Source organism: Gekko japonicus, unplaced genomic scaffold (genome assembly GCF_001447785.1).
Source record: "Gekko japonicus isolate JY-2015 unplaced genomic scaffold, Gekko_japonicus_V1.1 scaffold3151, whole genome shotgun sequence".
NCBI classification, from domain to species: Eukaryota; Metazoa; Chordata; class Lepidosauria; order Squamata; family Gekkonidae; genus Gekko; species Gekko japonicus.
Genome location: NW_015168750.1, coordinates 178,734 through 181,226, shown reverse-complemented (window position 1 = coordinate 181,226; position 2,493 = coordinate 178,734). Strand labels below are relative to the sequence as shown.

Below are 2,493 nucleotides of genomic sequence, written 5' to 3'. Positions count from 1 at the left end.
ATATGAAATCTATAATCCGTTCTCCAGTTCGGGTTCCTTGTTCTCTGCATAAAGTTCAGATGCTATTGACCTCAGGTCTGTTCTCCAGATGGGTGTCTTGACATTTCACTTGTCCTGCTACTCTGCAGCTTTTGCCAGAACATTCTCAGCATCTTCCTTGACGTCACTCAGAAAGCTTTTCAGCATGTAGAAGGTAGTTGCAAAAGAAGTTCCGTTACCAACTAGAGAGCCCAACACAGGTATGAAATCAAGAGCAAATTCGACTGCCATCAGTACCCTGCATGCATCTGACTTAAGTGCCAGATGGAGTACAAATTCTTCGGTGATTTGGCTGGCCAAGGGCACTATTTTTACAGCTGATTTAAGCTCATCAATAGGTTTGTGGATCCGATGTGCAAGTCTGCCAAGGGACTCTTCATCCAAGCCAAAGACCTGGCAGAATTTCTTCATTGTTGCCGCCAAGAAGGAAATGTCGCCACAAGGATGCAGTTCTGGGACAAGAAGGGCAGAGTCCTGGGACTGGGATATCATAGCACAAGACACAAGGGCTAATTTCCATATAAGGGCCTCCATAGCAGCCTTTTTCTTCTCCAGGGCTTCTTTTGAGAAAGCGGGCATTGATTCAATGATAACCTGTCTCTTGAGGCCATCAAGGTCATTTTCCAAGGTGTCGAGCAAGAGGGGGAAATCATACCCACTCAAGTTCCAGCTGGAGAGGAGAAAAACCCTTGGGTTAGATTCTCCTGCTTTTCTCAGATTTTCACAGCAATAGTGCCTAATCTTTTCGAGGGATTCCTCTTCATGGAAGTCTGGGTTCCTTTCTTCAGCCTGTATACTCTGATCTACTTTGGAGCGCACAAAGTAATACTTCTTCTTCATGTCCTGAATTTCCTTGGTGAGTAGGATATCGTTTTCTGTGAAGCGTTCTGAAGCCACAATAATGAAGAAATCATACTTTGCAAAATTGGTCTTCTGCAGGTATTCATTTGCTTTGAATTTAGGTGACCCAATTCCTGGTAGATCCCATACGGTGACATTGGGGAATACAGGATGTGTATATTTATCTGGCTTCTTCGTTGTTTCTCTGATGTCAGTCTTAGCTGAATCATTGTCATAATCACCCATACCTCTCAGAGCATTGACAAGGGATGATTTACCAGTGCCCGTCACCCCCGTGATGGCAATGTCGAGGGTGGTGCTGCTTAGTGATTTCAGTTCCTCATTAATTTGTTTTGAAAGATCTTGGAGATTGTTTTCTTTCAAAGCATTTTGAAGTTTTTCCAGTTCGGCTCTTACTATTACTTTCGACATGGCAAACCCCATTTTGGTTCTTCTTGTTTTGCTGTTCAGAGAAAGGAAAGAGAGAAAGAAAGGTTGATTAGTACATCAGGGTTTGAAGGGGTTCAAAGGAGACTTTCCATTGTTGTTCTGGATTGCATGAGAAAATGGACTCATCAAGAGGGCGCTCATTTGGAGCAGCTGTGCCCAGGCTATGAAACAGCATGGCCGATGCTGTACATAAAGCTCCTACATGCTCTTCCTTCTATATAAGGCACAAAGCAGAATTATTTCAGCATGCTTTTAGTGGACATAAATAATGAACAGCTCTATCAGCTATTAGGGATAACGCTGAAGTATTAACTGGATGTATTCATGTGTTTAATCCTCTTTTTAATTGTGCATGCTAATATTTTGTAAGCTGCCTCAGGCATTGTGGAGAGGCAGGTTGGGATATAATTATGTTACATATATGAAGGAATGTCTCCAGGGCTATTTTTGGGCAGGAACGCACAGGAACAGAGTTCCGGCTGGCTTCAGAGTTGGCCACACTCACCACAGCCAAAACCTCTGTGTGCGCGGCTACCGAGGGAAGGCCTGGAGAGCGACCTCCCACCCGGCAACTCCGAGGCGAGCAGGCTAGGGGGGTTTAAACTGCCTTCCCTTCAAGGGGGGGCTTGCCCGGGCAAGCCAAGGGAAGGCATGGGGTGTGGCCTAATATGCTAATGAGTTTCTGCTGTTGGGTGTGTCCTATTATGCTAATGAGTTCCTGCTGGGCTTTTTCTACAAAAAGAGCCCTGAATGTCTCCATTGGTGGGAAACCAGTTCCATATTCAGTGCATTAGGCATTTACGATACAGTGGTGTCATTGCAAGGGTTAGGTCTGAATTAAGAACATATAGAATAATATACCCAATAAAAAACGTATAGAATAAAAGCACAAATAATCTGCTCCCCCTAAAAACGTCCAACTACTCAGTCTTCAATTGCCATGTAATAACAATCTGGGCTGGAACGGATTCCCCCAACACCCTCTTAATGCCAGGAGGGAGTTTTCACGAAATTGTTTCCTGCAGTCATTTCTCATTCTAGATCTCCACAAGCTGCCTTCAGCTTTTCTTCTGGACAAAAGCTCTGCCCCCTCCCTCCTCTAGCAGGGCTCCAGCCCAGTTAGATAGACTCTGGCTTCCCTGAGTATTCAGGCATGCTGAGAGG

At 44.8% G+C, this 2,493-nt stretch overlaps 1 protein-coding gene across 1 annotated transcript; it reads right to left on the bottom strand.

The window, feature by feature from the left end:
- Positions 1–66: 66 nt before the first annotated feature.
- On the bottom strand, positions 67–1,323 carry LOC107114202 (interferon-inducible GTPase 5-like). The gene has a single exon (XM_015415640.1). It carries the CDS (start codon positions 1,321–1,323, stop codon positions 118–120), a length of 1,206 nt encoding a protein of 401 aa, XP_015271126.1. The 3' UTR covers positions 67–117.
- Positions 1,324–2,493: the final 1,170 nt, after the last annotated feature.

Excerpts from the sequence above, each read along its gene's own strand:
- LOC107114202 (XM_015415640.1), bottom strand. The coding sequence starts at position 1,323 with ATGGGGTTTGCCATGTCGAAAGTAATAGTAAGAGCCGAACTGGAAAAA.